Source organism: Larus michahellis, chromosome 6 (genome assembly GCF_964199755.1).
Source record: "Larus michahellis chromosome 6, bLarMic1.1, whole genome shotgun sequence".
Lineage (NCBI taxonomy): Eukaryota > Metazoa > Chordata > Aves > Charadriiformes > Laridae > Larus > Larus michahellis.
Window position 1 is genome coordinate 58042999 of NC_133901.1, and position 18553 is coordinate 58061551.

Genomic DNA, 18553 nt, shown 5'->3' on the forward strand with positions numbered 1-18553 from the left:
CTGACAGACTGGCTCAGCTTTGGTCTGTTCCGATCAATTTCTTTTCTGAACCAAAAAGAAAGCCTGATCCTCCCAAAGCACCAAATATTTGTGAGTGGTGTTTTCTGATCAGCCTTACTTTTAACTTGCTGTCAAGCCATGGACAAATCAGTCAGATAACTGTGTAACTTGTAGGGCTGCATCTGATGCATGCTTTGTGTTTTATTCTTCCCATCCACTTTGCACTTACTACATAGATAGAGCTTTTCTAATTTTCTCTGTCCTGGTTTCAGATCAGCTTTGTTAGTTTTGCACTGACACGTATAAACCAGGAAAAACAAATGTACATTGCTAATCTAAAATGCTTCCTAAATTAGGACTTATCTTTATAGATGGAGCCTGTGTGCTTTGTTCAGCTAAGTTCAAGGAACTTACATTCTCCAGAGACTTCTAGCTCTCAGTGGTGTAAACTGTTAAAGTGTTGAGCTCTAACCCAGCAGCAGATGGGTCTGTAACATTGTCATGCCTTTCTGGGTGCTCTTTCCTTTAAGCAATCCTTGCAAGGTGTTGCAGAAGGGAGATACCGGAACGCTAATGTTCGGTCCCAGCTTCACTGCTTGCTCCTGCTGCATAACAGTGTGTGTGTCACAGATAACAGCCTTGCAGGACAGCTGCTCCAATTTCAAGACTGACAGATGAGCTAGCGGGGGAGCAGAAACTCCCTCTCCATAAAATCAGGAGAATGCCTGGCAGAGCCAGTAAAGAGAAGGTGTCCCAGGCGCAGCAGCCTTAGCGTGTGCTATGACTCCTGTTTCTTTGTGTGTATTCTGCTTTGTGGAACAGGAGAGAGATTCTTCCCAGGTGGTTGGGCAAACTTGGAAAGATAGTAGTGTTTGTTTTTTTTTTTTTTCCTGAAGGCTGAACTTAAAATCAATTTTCTTTCTCTCTTATCCCCCCACCCTGAGCAGTCAGTGAATCCCTACATTGTGAAGCTCTCTATCGTAGATGATGAGGCCACACTCAATGTAAGTATTTTACTTGATTCCTCTGTGCTGCTGGTGATGCTCTTTCATGTTTTCATGTGTGATGTTGGCATAATGAATGCAGTCATGGTGTCTGGTATAAAGAAGGTCTAGGAAGAGTGCTGCAGTAAAGAACACCAGTATAGTGGGTTTCTCCCCGAACTGCACTCTTGCAATAGGTTAGGCAGCTCATGATTTGGACGGTTTGATCACCAGTTAGATGGTGGAGGTAGTTAAAAAGCTAGGTAGCAAGGAATATGCTAAAGTTGATCTATTATGCATTTATGAACTATCTATGCACTATTTGTTGTGACGTGCCAAAGAGGCACAAGATACCTTATGCCAAAGAAGATCTCATTTCCAGTGCTGTGTCATCTGAGTTTACCAGTCCAGAAGTCAATTCCTGTAGCTCAGTGGAAGCTTGTACCCGAGTCAAGACTCCTGCAGCATACTTTGGGTTGTAGCCACTGCCTGAGTTTTGCACCCAGGCCTGGGTGCAATAGAAAGTGGCAGCACACTATGAGCTATGTGAGGTCTGGATTTAGAAGCTGTTCTTTAGGCATGAAGTAAAAAGCAAGCTCCATGCTAACTAAAGGGCGAGAACGATTATTCTGAGTTAATTAAATTAGCTTGACAGAAAGGGTGATCAGTAGCTGTGGAATAGTGGAGGCTGTTTGCAAGAAGTGGAAAGGTTACTAGTGTTTATGGCTCTGTTTTGAACTTTTGGATATCTTTCCTCTGACACCAGCTTCCTTCTGAAGTTCTTGCTGGTTTATTGAGGCTTCTTGAGTGAGTAAGCTCTGGGGGTCCAAGGAGAGTAAATGTTCTCTGTTGAACTTAGTAATTAGATATTCAACTTTAAGTTTTGGTGTCTTGGTTTTTTTTTTTATGATTTTTTTTTGTATTATAGTATGTCTTAAAACAGCTTCGGGGAAATTCTTTCTAGCATGCCAGGTTATCTTGGGTGGCGGGGGGGACACAGCACTGCTATGTGTGTTCAGTGTGTGGTTTCCTGCATTGAGATTTGTAATGTGAAGATTTTTTTAACGCTTTTTTTCAGGGAATGGGACTTGTAATTGCCCAGGCTTTATCAGAATATAACAGGTAAAACCTAATTGTCTCTTGTTTTTCAATGATGATAGTTGCTATACATTTCCACAAACTTTTTTCTTTGTGTGTTAAAGCACTTATTTATCACCAAACAGCCTTGATGCACCTGGAGAAGCAGGGAATAGTCTTTATGCTTTGAGCTGCTTCGTCTCAGTTGTTGCTGTCATTGCAAGTGTAAATGCATCTGTACCAGCTGTGCTGGTGTGCTTCAGGAGAGATCTTCCTGTAAGGGAAGATACCTATTGTATGTTTTTACTATCATGGATTTTACCTCTGTATGAACCTGGTGTAAAATCTTAGTCCCAAGTGAAAAGATAAATGATTTGCCGAGTACTTCTCTGTTAGAAAATTGATTTAACTGAAACACAATCTAAAACAAACAGATGTACCCCGGACTATCCATGTACCAGATCAGAGGTGATTTGGGGATGCGTGCTCTTGCAAATGGTGGAAAGCATTAAATGCTTCTGAAGAAAGCCAGAAAGTCAGCAGTAGGGGTGGCATGTTCCCAGCCTCTGCTTCATAAGCAACAGCACAAAATGTGTATGTCTTCTTAAGAAGAAAGTACTTCAGAAAAATTGGAAACTTAAAGCAATTTCATTTGAGCGACCCAAGACTTTGTGGAGTAGGATTATCAAAGTATCCAGAAAAATGTTTTAATTCCTTTGAAGGTCTGTGTTATAGACAGGCAGGTGACTTGCAAGATCAGCAAATCATGTAAATGTATTTAACAGAGTAAGTTACTAAAGCAAAGCAGAAAGAACCTCACCCACCCAACTCCCTCCATTCTGACAAAAGCTGTCTCAGACTATGGCCTGTTTTGCTTAGATCTTTCTTTTCCGCTTCCCAAAAAACTTAGAATTGTGTTCTTTCTAAGTTGCGTTGTGTGCAGTCAGATTCCTGTATGAAAGACACACTAAATGGCCACATGATCTTTGCTAGTCCATTTGAATGACAAATTAAGTGACTTAGCTTAAATCTGAGGTACCCAACCGATTTGTTTGCTTTGCTTCCTGCAGTTCCAGTCCCTTCACTTACTCCAGGAATGTGGGATCAGGCAGGATCAGGTCATGAACCATAATGGTCCTCATGGTTTCTGCTGGCCAAAGGGTGATCAACTCTGGTTTAGTCTGTAGTGGATGATGATTGAAATGAAATTGTTCTGCTGTTACTGACTGTGTGTGTTCATGTCGTTCATTACTGTTTTGCCAGTGCAGGACAAAATTTCCTAAGTCACTTGGTCCCTTTTCCTTCAGTGTTAGCCCAGACTGGATGTATCCCCTATAGCAGCATGGGTATTGTTCAGTCTTTCTTCAACATCTTTCAGCAACCCCACTTCAGCTGCACACAGCTTACTCTTTTGGGGAGTTCTTGAAAAGGGCTTGTGAACACTGAAGCCTTCTCCATCTTGCATCCTTATCAGATAAGACCGTCTCATAGTGATTTAGATAAAATAACCCTCTTTCCATTTTTAACACTGAAACTTCATCCTTGTTCCTTTTTGTTCAGGCAATACAAAGATAAGGAAGAGGAGCACCAGAGTGGTTTCCTCTCAGCTCTAACCAATATGGTAAGCAAGGAAGCAGTGTTTTTTCTATTCTCAAAGTAAGTACCTTCATGGAAGTTCAGCAGGAGGGTGTTTCCAAAAACTTTAAGTTTGGGATGTGGATTCTGGAGGAGGAGATGCACTGATCCAATCCAAACCAAATACAACTGAAATGGCTGTATTCTGAGGAGCGTGTTGTTGTCTGGCTGGGAAAGCTCTTTCAAAGCATGAGATCTTTATTCTGGCATTGATAATTGAAGTGGTTTTCCTTCTTCCATTCATTCTAGTTGACTTTATTTTAAAAATCACAATTACTTGTTGGACACTTTTAAACAGCTACTTAGTTTTAAAAACAAGTTGCTGCTCTGCTTATATGTAACCTAAAACAGAAAAGCTGATTATTTTTGTGGCAAAGTCTAGTCTGTCACTAGCTTTGGAGATCTGTTTCTTTACTGTTTTGTTTCTCAAGCCTGGGTGCACTCTAGCTGTGAAGTAAGCTTGGATTCTGCAATGGGCAGCATCTGCATATTTGGAGGGGTAATTGTGAATTTCTTCCTTGTAAAGAGTATCCACTGTTCCCCTTGTTCAGTTTGGCTCTGCTTTTGTCTGATATTTGATTGTAGTCTGAGATTTAACTGACAGGAAAATTTCCTGTTAAGTAACGATGGTTCAGTGTTGACATCTTATCTGTCAGGAGTGACATGGGTAAAACTGCTACCACTTTGGGGCAGGCAAATAGGAAAATACCTCTGTTGTCCTCTTACAGAATCGCAGACTAATCCATTCAAGATTTTTTCATCTTTTGTGATTTGACAGGTGAAACATTGGTCAGTGACAGTACTCCAAAATAAAATGCGTTTGGAGATGGTCATCCTATTTCCCATTTGTACATTACTAGTATTAGAAAGAAAGTTGCATGTGTGCCTTGGATGAGAACACCTCTCCCAGGGCACTTCTGATTTAGTTAAATCCATGTCTTCTCTCTTGTTTCCTAATAGCTTTCACAAATTCCTCCTATGCAATACTCTTTCTTTCCATAGGTGGGCAGCATGTTCATAGCAGATGCTGATGAGAAGATCTCAGTCCAGTAAGTGCATAGATGTTAGTTACACAATGAATGGGAACTCACCGCACTGGTCAGCATGATCCGCTCTGTCACGGAGCTGTTCTAATGCAGCAAAGCCAATTAGAGGCGAGTTCTCTTGTAACTAGAATGGTACCACGCTCCTGCAAACACTGGATTTTCACTTAAGTGTGAAGGGTGCAGCAGGAGGACCCACAGCTGAACTGCTTGTAATGAAGTGTATAAAAAAAGAAAATAAAATAAACCAAACCCTGTGGTTTTTATGAGCCATTTTTAACATATAATAGACATGTTGGAGGTGGCAGATGGGAAGTGATGGTTCATGCACTCTTGTCCCCAACAAAATATTTTATAAATCAAGGGGGCGGGTGACAAATATGAGCGTTTGTGGTGTATGTAGGAACGTCTGCCTTTAAAAGAAAGGACTTAAAAGGGAAAACGCTGTTTGAGCAACAAGGGAGATCTTCAGTAGGAAGGGAACAAAGACTGTAGTCGAGCTCTAAAAATAGCTATTTTTATGGATTGCTAAGTACTACTAATAATCAGAACAACTGAATTGCAGAGGCAGAGTTTTATATAGATAAAAAAAATTTCTTCTTTCAGATGGGTCATGCTTCTGAAAAACTTTGCTGTTAGGATTCTTATCTGGTGTTAGCCCTTAACTAACTGTGCTTTTGTCTGTACCCTTTCCACAGAACAAACGAAGCAATCCTTCTGGCCCTCTATGAAGCTGTTCACTTAAACCGGAATTTCATCACAGTTCTGGCACAAGTGAGTTTCAGTGCAATGTTTGCCCATTTCTTTGTAGTGGATGTCTTTGAAATTAAAGAGTTGGAAATGGAATCGGTGAAAAGATAAGTGTAGCTGAGCATGAAAGATCAGAAGCAGGTCAGAGGTTAGGCTTATTATACTTTTAGGAAATGCTTCCTGCCTTGCCAGAAAGTGAGTAAACTTTTGAGGGCACAGCTCATGTTGGAATGAGCCATTTTTCCCACTGAATGGGAAGGGCTGTGTGGAATGCCTTCTGTCCCTTATTGATGCTGCCTTTAGGAGGAGGATGGAGTGAGTGGATTAGTAGGGATAAGATTGCTGCAGCTATCAGAGCAATTCATGCTCTTGTTAAGGTAGGGTTGAGGGAAAGAGGCTGATCTGGCTCCAAAGTTGGACAATTTGTCCTGCCTGGGTATGCACAGACTGCATGTTGTTGTCTGTTTGGGTATCCTTCGTGTAGGGACTAATCAACATGTGACGACTGTTGTTTCAGATACTATTTTATGTTCAAACTGCTGTGGAGAGCCCAACCCCTTTTGCTTGGGAGGCTGTCTCTGGAGCATAGCACTACTCCTTGTGCTGTTTATGGTGAAGAAACAGCTATGGCAGCCTTCTGAGAAGCAGTGGGCTGTTCCATACCTCTGATCGCAAACCTCTGGCAGGTTTTCTAAACACTGTGTGAGTTTGCAAAAGTGGTTATTGCTGGGGACCAGATAACGAGTCTGATCAGTGATTGTGCTGTGGCTGGCTGGAAGGAGAGAGCCTGATGTGTGTAGGAAAACCTTCAGGTTTAGGCTTTTCATTTTGGTTTGTAAGTACTGCTGGTAATCTGTGAGGAAAAAATGGCGTCAACAAAACAGTTAACACGTTTCCCCAGTTATTTCAGGTCCTCAGAGCGCAGCCATACATCACAGGCTAGACGCTTGGTGTGACTGAGGAGACCTTTGGGGACTCCTGACAGTAGTGGTGATGGAAGAGGTCTGACAGATCTACTGCCTCAGATAAAGCTTCTGTTCCATGGGAGGTTAATTTGCTGATGTTCCCTGCCTCTCCCTTCCCAGGTTATTGATTCCTACCACTTGTGAGAGATTTCTGCTCTTTCAGTTCTGCGTAATACCAATTCAGGCCTTTCTGTGGTCAAGATATTCCTGAGGGAAGAGAGGCCTTTGGCAGGGAGAAGAGTAGAGCAGGAAAAGAGTAGCTAGAGTAAATGCTCTTAAATTAAAAATAAAAGGATAAGGTAGTTGTTTGTGAAAGTGATAGCTGAAGCAACCACTGATCAGTGGGGTTTAATTGAAGCGGAGACCTGATGTTCTTGGGCGGATTGTCTGTAATTCTTCATTTAAGAGAGGGCAAGGTAGGTCATGCTGTCGTTCGGGGGGGAAAAAAAAAACAAAACCAACTCATAAAAGCTGATGAATGCTCTTGTCTAAGTTGGTGTCTATTGCTAAGGACTGCATGCTGTGTGGGCACAGAGGAAGAGCAGAGGATACACTTGTGTTGATGCCTGAAGTGTTAAGGGCTTGTTGGCAGTTAGTTTTTGCTGCTAGGTGGCACTATTATCTCTCAACTGATAGTGTTTGGGGAAAAGAAAGGTAAACACCATAGCAAAATCTGTGGAAGCAAACCTGTTTTATATAAGATTTTCAATGGAGAGTTGTATTTTTAAAGTTTCAGTCAGTACCTGTAATGATTTAAAATTGCCTTTGGATTGCAGTATGTGTGTCTGTGCTTCCCATAAAATACATGCATTTGTAGTTGCTCATAAAATGAGATTTTCAAAGACAAGGTGAAGGATAGCCACTTGTAAGAAATCCTACGTCAAATCAGCAGTTCTGTATCCCTTTCTTTTATTTTGAAATTGTGATGATATATTAAGGTGGGTGATGCATTTATGTAAAACTTGCCCTATGAAACGGACACTTCGCTTGGCAGCCAGGCTTCAAATAGCATGGCAGATTGCCTACAGTCCCACCAGCGGGAAAAGATCCGGAAGCTTACAAAGAGTAAAGTCAAAGCAGTAATTAGGCAGGCAACTATTAGCAGAGATGAAATGGGGAGAGTAACCAACTGATGGAAGCTGAGAGGATCGATAATGATAGTGTTATTTATGTTACGCACTCTTTTTCTGCAGTGCCTGGGCTTTATAGTGAGACAGGAAAGAAATAAATTGCCATCATCTTTGAATATGAGCAGGTGGGGGGCAGGAGTGAGGAGAATTTGCTTTTAGAAAGAGAAATAAAAGGATCTTGGAGGAAGACTTCAAACGCACACCCTTGGGTTGTTTTGGCGGGAATCGGAAGCTATAAACAGTGTAGGCTTCTATGTACCTCCTCCCATTCTACGCTGGGGAAGGGCACGTTATCTCTCTGCTGGGGATAGCCACCACTTTCTGACCTATTTTTATGTTTTGTGGGGTAAAGAAATTGATGTACAGTTTAATCATTAGACATCCAAGGTCAAGAAGCATAGCCTGGCTTTTTGGAGGAGAGGTTGAAGTTTCTCGAGACTTCAATAGTCATGTCTATTCTGTGAGAGCGTGGAACAGTACAAGTAGTGATCTGTATGACTAGTGCCTGGGGAAGCTATTGACCTGTGTGTGTCTGGGCATTTGTGTTTTCTGTTAGAGCCATCCTGAAATGGGACTGATGACAACACCAACAAGCCCAATTCCGACGACACCTGTCACTCCACTTGGAACCACCCCGCCTTCTTCAGATGGTAAGAAACGTAATGATCTCCTGGGGAAAAATAATTTTAAACTGCAAAATAACTAGCAAAGCATTTTGTCAAGATGGCAACTAATGAGGTCTGTCTGGAGCAGATGTAACCTGGTGGTCTCTTCCTGGAGCAACTTGCCTTACTAAACATGGGCAAGATTCTTAGCCTCAAATTTACTTCTGTTTTGCCTTGTATATTGCTCAATGAAATTATGCTGATATTCCTTCTGAAAACAGTCCCAGTATCTGCATGAAGGTACACCCAGCCCATTAGTTATTCTATGTAGGCTTTTACTTATGAATATTTCTAGCGTCAGGTTCTTTGCCTGGGATTATTTGTTATTGGAACAGATTTACAGAGAATCTCAGTGGATTCCTGCTTGTCATTAATGTACTTGTCCCCAGCTTTGAATTAATTGGGATTTGAATCCAGCCTGGGTGTGCAGGTATTCCTCCCTCTTGTTGCCTTTTCGCTGATAGGCTTTGTAAATGGCTGCTTGCCCTGAGATCTTTCTTCTATATGAAATGTTACATGTCCACATAAATACGCTTTGACATGATCTAAAATAAAACCCTTTTCGTTTAAGGTATGGATAGATGTAGCCTAGTTTAAAAGAAGAAATTAAATGGCTGTTGTCACGTACTTTAATGGCATCCTCTAGATCTGAAGCAGCTGTTTAATGAAGGAACAAAGTCAGTTTGAATAGAGCACAGTTTGGAAATATTTCTGGGGAAATGCAGCCTGGGTTACTCAGTTATATCAGCTATTCAGGTCATTTGATATCCTAGTTAAGGATGATCCTCCTTGTGGATGAATTCTGTCTGGTTACCATGGATATCAAAAGCTTCAGTTAAAAAGCCCCCTATGTCTCGAGTCTCCCTGTACATATAACGTAAAATGTAGAGGGACGGGCATTTTGTGGGCTTCTGTTCAACGTGTTCGTTGGAAATGTAACCGCCCACACACCATATTATACAACTGACAGAATTTATGCTTACCTACATCTAAAGCTTGCTTGCACTCTCTTTTTTTTAATTTACCAAAAAGCAAAAGCAAAACAAAAATCTGCAGCATGCTTTCAGCAGAGGCAGTGATCTTGTGAAGCTTGAGGCTTCTTGCCGCTTGTAAGGTTACTAAGTTTAAGGAGAGGAGCTGATCTTAATGTGCAGTAATTACATCAGGAAGCATTCTTTATTTCTATTTGCTGTCACCTTGCTGATCTCTACTCTCAGTGATAATTTTTTTTTTGAGGACCTCAGCTTCGTTTAGTTTGGTGCTTTAGTATTGCTGTTATTTTAAAGGTATGTCAGAATTTTCCTTATTTTCTAAAGTCTTGCAACTCAGCTGTAAAATTTGCCTATGGCTGAAAGCTAGCAAGAGGCATTTTGGCTTTGGAATGAAAAGATTGCTTTATTCTTTTTCCTGCTTTTAAAAAAAAATGTGTAGTTGAGCTATTTTCAAATTACAGCAACATGTACAAATCCATCTATGGGTTTCAGGCGCTTTTTTTTATGCTGACTGGGATTAAAAATGGGTTCATATTCTGGTTTGAAATTTCTCTGGCTGTTAGCCTATAGTGTGAATTAAGACCTTTTAAAGTTTCAAACTGTGTGTTAAATAAATCAAGGTCTGTAGCATGAACCAGGATATGCAGTGATGTGTTCTTCAGAGTGATTTCTTCCTTTTTTTTTTTTTTTTTTTTTAAAAAATGAGACTTTTGCTAGAAACTGTTGATCCATAATATGTAAATCAAGGGTGCCTGTCACCATAGTTATCTAAATGTCAGTTTGCTTACTGTTGTTAAATATTCATTCACTGCGTTCATTGTAACAGCTCCAGAAGGACCCACTGGGGATATAAATACATTTTTCAGACTTTTAGCTAAATCTTTGAGCTATTCATAATATTGGGGGTGAAAAAGCTTCCAGTCTCATTGCATAGGTTTTGCCAACAGGCCGGGCACATTAGCAATGTGTCAGCAGCCCCAGAGCTTCAAGACTGAACGGACTAAAACAGCTCACGCTTGGGGATGTGCAGCCTTTAGAAGCTAAAAGCCCCATTATCATTTCTTTGATGTGATTCGAACAGTGAGATTACATTGATCTATTTGGCCTGTTGTTTCCAAGGGCTACAATTTTGTATTCAAGGTGATTGTATAATCCTGAGCTCCATGAGAACCTCTGCTGTCCTCCGGGCCTCTCAGTGCTCAGTTTAAAGAATCTTGCGTTTTACTCTTGGTTCATCTCCTTCATCGTCTGTGCCTGTGCTTGCCCTGGTTCCAGGGGTGAATAAGCCTTTCTTGCCTCATTACGGGGTTATGAGATGTAAGGCTTGAATTACGAAAGGTGTTGCTTGTTAAAGCAAACTCTTCTCTGAACCAAAATACAGTTGCGTACAGGATCAAATCACTTCCCCTCAGCTCCAAACCTAGCCATCTAAAAATCAGGTGCCGGTAATTCCTCACTTCTTGCAAGGTCCAATCTCATCATAAATACCTTTTTCTTTCCTCAAGAGTGAGAAAAGTCTTGAGCATTCCTGAGGATAGGTGGAAAAGAGACAATATAGTTCTTAAGATGTGTGTCCTGGTGGTCTGCAGGTCTGTTTCCAGTGCAAAGGGAGCCCTGTCTTAGGCTATCTTGATAGCTTGAGAAGAGAGCGCCTTCTGTCAATCGTAATTCAAGCCACCTATGACCTCCTGCATGTGAAAACCTGTGAGTCTGAGCTCTCAGGCAGCCAGAACAGTAGTGTTATTGTCATGTCAGGACAGGCACGTAGAGCTGGAAAACATCCCCTTGATTCCTTGAATCTAGTGCCTTGCGCTTGCAGGCACATCATCATAGAATCCTTTAAATTTATCAAACTCTGTCTTCATTTGTTACATTTGTTTCCTAATAATTCCTGTTGGGAGGCAGTTTTGGCATCTTGTTCCTTGGTTAGAAATCTTCAACTTTCCAACCTTCATTTCTTGTCAGTTCATACCCATCTATCGTGATGTTAACCTTACTTTGGAACACAGGTAGCTCTCTTTCATACATTGGGTTACTTGCCTCTGCGTTTTTGCTGTTCCTCTGATGAATCTACGAGGCTTTCTCTAAACTTGTCTGAGCTCATCCTCTTTGGATGTGGGGCCAGGATAATTGTGCAGTGTTTGAGACAAGGTCTCACCAGCACCTTGTGCAGGGCATTACTGTGTTCCTGTCTCTGCTGGAAGTGCATTTCTGGATGTGTTGTAGGACCACACTCCTCAGTGCTTTCTGTGGGTAGCTCGTAATCTTGTGATCTGGTATTGTACCACGGTATCACAGCGTTTCATTTGCAGCTGAAGAGCTCAGCTTGCTGTGGAAATACATCCCTGAATTCCTGACCTTATGGCTTGCTTTGTCGAATTTCATCTTGGTTTTATTATCTGGTACTTGTTTTTTGTCCTGTTCTTTGTGCCCAGTCTGATATTCCTCTGCGTTTAGATATCCCAACTTTCTGCCACTAGTTATTTCATAAGCAAGCAACTGTTTCTTGTGCCCAGGTCACTTACAAAAAAGAAAACTATTTGCTAAACTGACAGCTAAGGAATTCAGGTAGTAACTTCTTCTGAGACTAATAATTTCTACATTTGCTAGATCTTTGATATACTTTGAATTTCTGTATTGGTTCCCACCTATCTGCTTCACTCTTAATTTTTCTTACAGAACTGTATTAAATGCTTTACTGAAGTCCTGCTAGACTAGCTGCATCAGCTTTGTTTTGTCTGAGCTAATTTATCGTAAACAATATCAGACTTATCTGGCAGGATCTGCAGGTAAATTCGTGCTGCATTTTTCCCACTTGTCTTTCCCCCCTTTCAATATTTCTCGTAAAGCCTTTCTGAATGGGAAGGCTGAGAATGGCCCTTGTGGGCAGTCGTCAGCAAAAATGTGGCTCAGTCACGTGATAGAGGTTTGACAGCTCATAAACTCAGCGCTTCAGATGGTACGTGGGGAGTGAGCAGGAGGCATGTTGTGCAATTAGGTGAGTAATTGAGATAGCTTCTTGTAGAGTCTGAGGCAGATGACGTCCAGTGTTAAGGTGTCAGATGTACAGCTGGTGGTAAAAAGGAGTGTATCCTAGAGAAATGCCAATGAACTGCTGTTCTGCTGCAGGTATGGAAAGTACATTTCTGCTCCCCGCTGTGTTGTGATTTCTCTAGCAGAAGCTATGATTGCTTCTGATGCTTGGTTTTTGTAAAGCTGCTCTTTCTACCTCTCTTTTCTACCATTGTGATCATGCAATAATTGTTACGTTACTGTCTTGTGTGTTGCTTCTGCAAGAAAGACTGTTGGGAGGGAAGAATGGAATTGATGTGGACCTTTTGGAACTGAAGTTCCAAAATTGCTGAAACTGAGAAGGGTCTTTGGGCATGTTTCTTTCCAAACAGAGAATGATGTGAATGTTAGCTGTGTTGGTTGTAAGAATTAATTGGATATTTTGGGGGGGGAGGTCAGAGAAAGGGTATCACTTTGCTGGGTACTTAAAGCAGGAATGGTCTCTGGGGGATTGGTACCAGTCTCCAAAACAAAATCTTTGCTGGGTGGTCATGAAGGAGCAGGAGGTCAGGTGACCCTGCAAATAAGCTGATCCTATCCCAGATCTGTGAATCTGTGACTTGGTTCTCTGTATAGTTATCTCTTGTATTTGTGGAGGGTAAACGTGTCTTATCTGCTTTGTTCCAGTTATAAGCTCTGCAGAGCTGCCTTTGGATGCTGATGTGCAAACTAGCAACCTGCTGATAACCTTCTTGAAGTACAGCTCAATTGTGATGCAGGACACAAAAGGTAAATAAATTCTGTTGATGCCGCTGTGGATGCAGCAAGCAGTGCTTCTTGAAGTCAGGAGGGCATAAGGACATGTCTAGTGACTCCAGAAATAGAAGTTAACTGGCATCCCTTCAGAGGACTGAAGATTCCACCTTTTGAGAAAATTAAATGATTTCTTATTGCAAGATAAGAGTTATGAGACTAGTAGAGACCTAATGCTGGCAGGAGAGAAGTCAAATATGGAAAGAATGTAATAATAATAACCAAGTCTTTCCCTGTGTGTGTGCATATCCGATTCCCAACTGCCTGTCAGAGAGGGGAGGTCATGTACCAGAGAACTGTATTTTCAAGAACGTTTATAAGCTGACAGAGGAGGCAAAGCTCAGCATCAGGAAGAAATATTTCCTTTGGTACTTGCTGGTTAAACAGGCAGCTCTTTAATTATAAAGAGGACAGCAGTAGCTTACACTGTACTGGCAGTAATTTGCTTGAGAAGATATTTTTCCATATTGTGCTTTTTGTTTTTCCTGATAGTTTTGGGGGGGTTAATTTCAGCTTGCTGGAGTTGAAATATCGCTTCATCTCATGCTCAAGGTACCCAAGGGTGCTGTTTTGCCCAGTGGTTGTATGGGCAAGACTATAGTGTGAATATAACAAGTGATCTTCGTACCGTATTTCAGCCTATTACCGACTTTTGCTGTTAAGTTAGATGTAACAACTGACCAAAAATAGGAAGATAGCTGCAGAGCTATGATACATCGATTATTGAACTTCATGAATGCTTGGCACTGAATAAGAGAGCAGGCAGGAGAGTTGCCTTGTGCCTACTAGCACGCAGTGGAATTGTACCTGCCTGTCTTGTTCTTGTTCAGTATGCAAGCTAGTTGAGGAAAAAGTGAATAATTGAAATTAAGACCAAAAGGGACTTCATGAAAATATCTAATGCACCTCTCAAAACCAAGGCAGAATCAGGTTTACTTGTATCTTTTCTCAGAGATGTTGCTAACAAGTCGAATGAAGACACTCTGATAGTGGAGCATCATTTTTAGACTATCCATTCCTGTGTTTAACTACCCTTATTGTGAGAAAGCTTCATGTGCTTCCTAAATTCTTTGCTGTGATTTAAATGAATTACTAGTTATCTTCTCCAAGATAGATCCTGAGAATGGATTATTTCTTTCTTCTTTGTGTCAGCCCTTACGTATTTGAAATCTGCTTTCATATTTCCTCTTGCTTTTGTCTTTAAGCTAAATCACATCAATCTTTCCTCAGTCATTTCTTGTAGATTGTACACATGAGGAGGGCTCACCAGCTCTCTAACCATTCTCGTTTGCTTTTCTCAGGGTCTCCCTTGCTGATCCGAGTCTCTGATGGAGCAATTTTATTATTTTTCAATTTAACTTCTGCACTTATTAATCACTGTAATATGGAAAGTCTGCACAGGGCCTCAGGAACTGCCAAACTGGATTAGTTTCAGCTGGAGTGAAATATGACGGAGGGGATTCCGTACTAAACAAGCCAGTGAGAGATGAGTTTATTCTGGCATGAAACAGGAGTTGATGTTTCTTTATTTATTTTCGTTCTAGCTTGTATAACATTTGAAATTTGCGTGGCTGATAGACTTAATCTCCTTGCTGCCATGGTAGTATGTGGCAACGAGCTCCACTGACCGATGGTTTAAAAAAAGTGTGCCTTCCAAACCAGTGCTTGTTAATTCTAGTGGGTATATTCCTGTCCTTATATTTTGATGATAGATGGGGCCCTGCCTAATTCTTCTTCTTTTTGTGTAAGACCAAGCATTTGACACCAATATAACAACAAAGGAAGAGGAATGAGTAGCTCTAATTTACTCCATGCGTGGGACAGGTGGGAACACTTAGAGGGGAGACTGGTTTGTTCCATGTCCAGGACTAGACAGTTGTTTTGGTCCTGTCCCGCAGAGCATAATTTAATAGATTGCATTTGCTAGATCCTCTTCTTAATTTCTCTCTTGTGTCCGTCAGAGGCAGCTGCCTTGGGAGAAACAAAAACTCTGCACCATTTTGTCCCATCTATAAAATAGGGTTCATACTGATATACCTCCCCATAGGAAGTGGTCTCCTTTGTTCCTTTAATGAAGGATGCTGTGAAAGTACGAAGTGTCTGTGTGTAACTGCCTGCATAGTTGCCCCATAACTGCTGAAAATGGCATGATGTTCACAACACATTGGCTGAAAGCAGAGTATTTGATGTGAAACAGGAGCCTCTACAGCATGCTCCCCAGAGAGAGAAGCGGTAGCAGCACCTACAAAGATATACCGGGAGGCCATACAATAGGAAAATAATAAGGCTCCAGTGTTTCAGAGTTCTTTGAGGCCATTTCTCCTGTTTTGCTTGAGTAGAAAACTTTCCACTTAAACATTTTAGCTGAGGTAAGGAGACATAGGGAGAAGCTTTTAACTCTCCCATTCCAAAATTCCTCTTCATCTTATTTAGTGCATCAAGATGAAATCAGCACATTTCAGGGCACACAGTTAGTAAGTATCCGTCCCTCAGCAGCACAAAAAAGAAAACAAAAGAGGCATCAAACTAGACAGAACAGCTAGCTAAGCCCATTCTATCTATCTTTGTAGATTACCATATGCACACTAACTAGCAAAGGATTTGTAAAAGTGACCTGCAAAGATGGAAGGAAGTTTGGCTGATGCTGTCTTCTCATTTTTATGCAAGTGGTCTGACTGTTTCAAATTTCCCTCTCCTCCAAGTTTGACTCTAATGCAGATGCCTAGGATGGCATGTTTAGCAGCCTTATGCATTAGAGAAGCTGTTGGAGGTCTCAGGAATGTGCAGTTTCAAGCTTCCTCAGAATTTAGTTAGAGGTGTGTCATTGTGGTTGGTTTGTTGTGGTTTTTGTGGTGTGGTGTGAGTGGCTTGGTTTTTAGAACAAAGATTTTTTTAAAATGAGCTTGATTGGACAATGTTCAGCCTGGAGAAGAGAAGGCTCTGGAGAGACCTTATAGCGGCCTTCCAGTACCTGATGGGGGCCTATAAGAAAGCTGGGGAGGGGCTGTTTGCAAGGACATGTAACAGTAGGACGAGGGGCAATGGTTTTAAACTACAGCAGGGTAGGTTTAGATTAGCCATTAGGATGAAGTTCTTTACAATGAGGGTGGTGAGACACTGGAACAGGTTGCCCAGAGAGGTGGTGGTGGCCCCATCCCTGGAGACATTCGAGGCCAGGCTTGATGAGGCTCTGAGCAATCTGATCTAGTTGAAGATGTCCCTGCTTACTGCAGGGGGGTTGGACTAGATGACCTTCAAGGGTCCCTTCCAACCCAACACATTCTATGACTCTTATGATAATCTGATTTTAGCTGGCCCTGTTTTGAGCAAGGGTTGGACCAGAGGTTTCTTCCATCCTGAGTTCCTCTATCACTGTATGTATCTTGGGTGTTTTGGTATTTCAAGGTTAAAATTGAGAGAGAAGAGGTTTAAATAATCCACATTAAAATTGCGTTGTTCTGTCTTAGTCCCTCTCTATTTTTGAGTCTCTCAGCCCTCCAATTGTCATTCAGGGCAAAAGCTGCTTGAAGTTGTAAAATGAATAACAAGTAGCGGAACGTGATCAGGGTGGAAGTCCTTTGGCTTAAAATGCTAAGTCTTTGCAGACTTCCTTCTTTTGTGGTTTTGCACAGAGCAAAGTAGGTTGTGTCTCTCAGTATTGGGGTTAAAACTTAGGACTTTGAGCATAATGTTGGGAATCATTCTGCTGCATTGTTTCCTAATCTACAGCAAAGGCGATCTTTTTCTTTCCATCTTGTCTAAGAGGGAAAAGCGCATCTTTGCTGTAATAGAACGACAGGGACTACCCCCAGTATTTAGAATATCTGTGGAAGTAAAAGTGAATGAGATGAAAGCCTCCCCTGTTAGTTACAGCGGTGTTGGAGGTTCAAATCAGAAACCTGGCTGTTGGCGCAGAGTGGTGACAAATTGGTGGGACTTAGTGGTCAGGCTGGAGGGTGAGTACTTAATGAGAGTCGTTAGACTACTAGCTTTCATGGAGGAAGTAGGAGTATGAAGAATCTCCAAGACTGGGCTTTTTTCTCGCTGTGACACCTGTCTTGCTCTTCAGCATTGCTAGGCTTGTGTGGCTCATGGAGGACTTGTTTTTTCTTCATTGCAGATGAGCACCGGCTACACAGTGGCAAGCTGTGTCTGATTATCCTGACATGCATAGCAGAGGTAGGTTTCTTGTGTGACACTGCTCAGCAGATGGTGTTTTACAGGGCCCTATCTGCATGCACATCCCCTGCCTCCTGTTGAGCAGGAGCTGAATATCCATAGTGGTACCGAGTAGAGGACCTCAGGCACTTAACGTTTTGCTAATAAACCTGATGCAGTACCATTAAAATTGACATGAAAATTGGGTTATCTTATTTGGGTTAGCCAACTCAAAGGGATGAAGAGAGAAAAGAGTGGACAATAAACCTTTTCGCTCTTAGGTGTTGAGTGACCTTGTGGTATTGCTTTTAGATGAGTTATGTGCTAATGGCTTTCAGCTCTGTGCTGCTTATGGTAAACACGGGCAATGTCATATCCCTTCTGCCTAAGAAGGATGTGACTCTGAAAACAAGCCGCACGGTTGTAGGTTCCTCCAAGCAAGCCAAATAGCAAATCTGGTAGCAGGGTGAGAAAGCTGTACCACAGAGCCAAGTCAGCAGACCTGGCTGATGTGGTTCTGTCTCATGGAAATTATGTACTAATGGCTTGATCGATGTCCTGAATGGTGGTTGAGTTTGTGTGGCATTGCTTGCTTGCAAGTAAAGACCTTTAATTCTTAACAAAGAATAAAAAGCAGTGATGTTGATAGCCAGCATAAAGATTCTGAAGTAATATTTCTTCAGGGTGCAGCCTGGAAACTAATCATCTGCGTTTCAGATATGTATAATTAAATGTCTTTGACACTTGAGTTCTTCAGGTGGATGCTTAGATAACACAAGATAAATTTTGTTTCTACATAGCAAGGGCCTGTTTTTGCTCTGTTGTTAAAGGGAGGGTATATTTATTACCCAATCTGACTATGTGTTATCTGAAGGAATCACTTTGATTTAGAAGTGGTCTTGGAATGAGCTTTGCCTGGGGGGGTGGGACAGCTGATAAACATACCTGTTAGTACTGCAGGAACTTCTGGTGCGGTGGGTCCATCAAAACACCAATATAAATGCTGGTCCACACAGTCACAGGAACTTGTGAAGTGGGAAGTGGAATTGGGATCAAGAAGGGCTTACTTTTGTGTGACTTGTGACTCAAGACATGGGTGGGGGCAAGAGGAGGTGACAGGTGGCTTTCTAACCCTATAGCTATATGTTGGGAGTCTTACACTGAAACACGTGTGATTTGAGAGGCAAGTGGAAAGTGTTGGGCACTTGGTTGGCTATTCATATCTCCTCACTTTTCTTGCTCTTTTTCATAGGATCAGTATGCTAATGCTTTTCTCCATGATGACAACATGAATTTTCGAGTAAACCTACACAGAATGGTGAGTCTTTTC

General features: G+C 41.7%; 1 protein-coding gene across 12 annotated transcripts in view; it reads left to right on the top strand.

Annotated features, from left to right (window-relative positions):
* Positions 1 to 18553, top strand: part of ARMH3 (armadillo like helical domain containing 3) — a 129745-nt gene that overhangs the window by 18031 nt on the left and 93161 nt on the right. For all 12 annotated transcript variants that reach the window (XR_012587776.1, XR_012587777.1, XR_012587778.1 and 9 more), the window contains 9 exons: positions 948 to 1004; positions 2062 to 2105; positions 3621 to 3681; positions 4698 to 4744; positions 5437 to 5512; positions 8140 to 8233; positions 12940 to 13041; positions 17186 to 17244; positions 18476 to 18541. Coding sequence is in view for 9 of the 12 variants with exons in the window: in XM_074593277.1 (XP_074449378.1) it covers positions 948 to 1004; positions 2062 to 2105; positions 3621 to 3681; positions 4698 to 4744; positions 5437 to 5512; positions 8140 to 8233; positions 12940 to 13041; positions 17186 to 17244; positions 18476 to 18541 (606 nt within the window). In the remaining 3 variants the exon portion in view is untranslated. The remainder of the gene's footprint in view (positions 1 to 947; positions 1005 to 2061; positions 2106 to 3620; positions 3682 to 4697; positions 4745 to 5436; positions 5513 to 8139; positions 8234 to 12939; positions 13042 to 17185; positions 17245 to 18475; positions 18542 to 18553) is intronic.